Here is a 2,677-nt window from a genome sequence, read left to right as displayed (position 1 = left end):
TTGTATGTGTCATGACAACATACAACTTCATGTAAAAATGATTCAAAACTCTTTAAGTTCTTAGTTACATGTAACTCATCATGTCCTATCTTAACAATCATCTTATAATGTCTAATATTGTTAAACTTAAATTTCATATATTTTACCTTTAATCTAGTAAACTTAAAACCTTAAATTCCAATGTTTCTGCCAAGATTCGAGTTTAACATTTATCCTTCACATGTCTCATCTATCAAAATAATATCATCTGCAAATAACATGCTTAACATGTCTTAGATGTGTCCAACAAGTTTAGCCATAATTAATATAAAAAGATAAGGGCTTAAAATTGATCCTTGATGTAACCATATCTTTATAAGAATTTTTTCAATTAATCCGCTTGATGTCAACACTCTTCTCATTACATCATTATAAATATCCTTAATTACTTCAATATACACTATGCAAATATTTTTTTAGAATTCTTCGTATAATTTCCCTTAGACTTTATCCTATCCTTTTTCTAGATAGATTATAAAAAATATTAATCATACTTATGAAATCACTTCTAATTAAGTTTAATCAATTGAATTAATAACCTTTTAAGTTCAATGTCAAGTTTGATTCTAAGAACATAACCGAATTGTTACCTCACACTTTCGATCATAGATCCTCATTGCAAAATCCTTATATGTTCTATTCAACCAATGTTTTTCACCAAATTACCAAAAAAATACAAAATTATCCAAAATCTAGTATTATTAACTTCTTGATTAAAATCTATTGCTTTGAGCAAGCAGATCATGATTTTAGTCGAGATTACTTGTCTATGAAACATCCAAATAGACCTCCATTATAGATTGAGTTCTATACAATAAAGTGTCACAAATAACTCCTCTAATTTATTGCTATTTTAGTCATCCACCTTCTTCTAGGCAACAATTTTGTTTAATACTTAAATTTTCTCAGTTTCTATTGGTGAGAAATCAAGGAGAATCTAAGATCAATTCTACACATGAAATAATATCATTTAAAACTCTGATTACTCAATTGAATTTCATTGCTAACTACTAAATTCTTAATGCCAGTGATTATTGAACTGAGCTTCATCACAAATCATGAAAACTTTCGGTACACCAACCTGTGTAATTATCCTTCTCTATAAGAACTCATTAATATGTCTGTCTTATTTTGAAATTTTCTCCTTTCCCAATCTAATCCCAAAGAAAATATTTGGTAAGTTCTAGTCCCTTGCTTTAGTTACTAACAAAACAAACTAGAAGAAATCTCAAACAAGACTATTGTGGTTCTAGTCTTGTTATATATGAAGACACAAACACCATCTACATATTCTCTTTCCGAATTGTTTGTTTCTAGAAATATCATCACATGTTGAAGCCAATTTCTTTGTTCGAATTGGCCGACTACAACAATATTAATCATAGTTGATAGAAATGTCTCCTAAGAATATGAAAGTGACGTGGAAGTTCCTAGCATGTTCAGCCAATTGATTGTTCATTCAACTAGGGGCATTATAACTACATCACAATAACAATCAAGTTCTTGTCATAAAGATCAAATAAATAGTGATATAAAGCATGAAAGCATATGAAGAAGATGAGACAGCAATAATATAGAAGTATATGCAGTAACAAACAATTCCGGTTAATTCCACAGGAGATATTAGAACCGCAATAGCAAATAAGCTGCCATAATCACATATATGTTAAGCAAATCAATACGTTCCCCCACGAGATTCATATAGTGCAAACCCTAATTGTGTTCATACCCTTCCTTGACCGAGATGTCAGTAGCAGGGATCTTGGCGTAGCCTGCCTTTTTGGGGCTCTCGTCCATCTCCTCCTCCTCGTCGCTGTACGCATCAGATCCGCAGATCTCGTACCGGTAGGTGACGAGGGACCATGCCAGGTACATGGTAGCGGCGGTGAGGGCGCCGCAGCCAACCCCGAAGAGGAGGCCGATGACAACCACGAGGATATCCTTGGCGCGTTCGCGAAGGGAGCTAAACCCGAAGGCTGCCGGATCGGGGCGGGCAAGCTCGCGGCTAGAAGAAAGGAACTCCGGCCGTCTGTTCATCGCGGAGTGGGGATCGGCGTCGAAGGTGCGGGCGGGGGTGATGATGCGTAAAATGGAGACGGACCTGGAAACATGGTGGTCACCGGTTGTGGAGATGGTGTAGGTGACGATGTGGGCGTTGAATGGGTGGAAGGGGACGCCAGGACGGGCGGAGGCGGAGGCGGCGAGAAGGAAGAAAACGGAGAAGAGGAGAGAAGAGGCACCACCGGCGAAGGAAGCCATCGACGAGAGTGGAGAGGAAAGGGGCAAACGCCGGCGTGGAAAAGGAGAAAAGCTAATGAGCCGACCTATCCACACATGCCTCCCCCATTATAAAAGGCAGTAGAAGAAGCGTCTCTGTTTTTCATCATTTCTCTTTTTTCTTTTTCTGTTTTTTTTTTTATTTCCGAGGAAATAAAGTTGCGGAGGTATGTTGAACTAGTTGTTATAGAAACATCTTTCGCATTTGTGAATGGGAAAAATTAGGGATGTAAATAAGTCGAATCAAGTCGAATAATATTAAACTTGAGCTCTACTCATTTAAGTTATATTCGGATTCGAGCTCGGCTCGAGCTCGAATCGAGCTTTTATCACAAGGCTCGAGCTCGGCTCGTTTTAAAAT

General features: G+C 37.2%; 1 protein-coding gene across 1 annotated transcript; it reads right to left on the bottom strand.

Moving 5' to 3' along the window:
* Positions 1 to 1,588: 1,588 nt before the first annotated feature.
* On the bottom strand, positions 1,589 to 2,407 carry LOC122010536. Its single transcript, XM_042567090.1, has one exon. It carries the CDS (start codon positions 2,296 to 2,298, stop codon positions 1,753 to 1,755), a length of 546 nt encoding a protein of 181 aa, XP_042423024.1. The 5' UTR covers positions 2,299 to 2,407; the 3' UTR covers positions 1,589 to 1,752.
* Between the last annotated feature and the right edge of the window lie 270 nt (positions 2,408 to 2,677).

Source organism: Zingiber officinale, chromosome 1B, assembly GCF_018446385.1.
Source record: "Zingiber officinale cultivar Zhangliang chromosome 1B, Zo_v1.1, whole genome shotgun sequence".
In the NCBI taxonomy this organism is placed as follows: domain Eukaryota; kingdom Viridiplantae; phylum Streptophyta; class Magnoliopsida; order Zingiberales; family Zingiberaceae; genus Zingiber; species Zingiber officinale.
Note: the sequence above shows the minus strand (reverse complement) of the source record. Positions and strands in the feature narration are given on the sequence as shown.

What these genes read in the sequence shown, in the direction of transcription:
- LOC122010536 (XM_042567090.1), bottom strand. Translation starts at nt 2,298, where the DNA reads ATGGCTTCCTTCGCCGGTGGTGCCTCTTCTCTCCTCTTCTCCGTTTTC.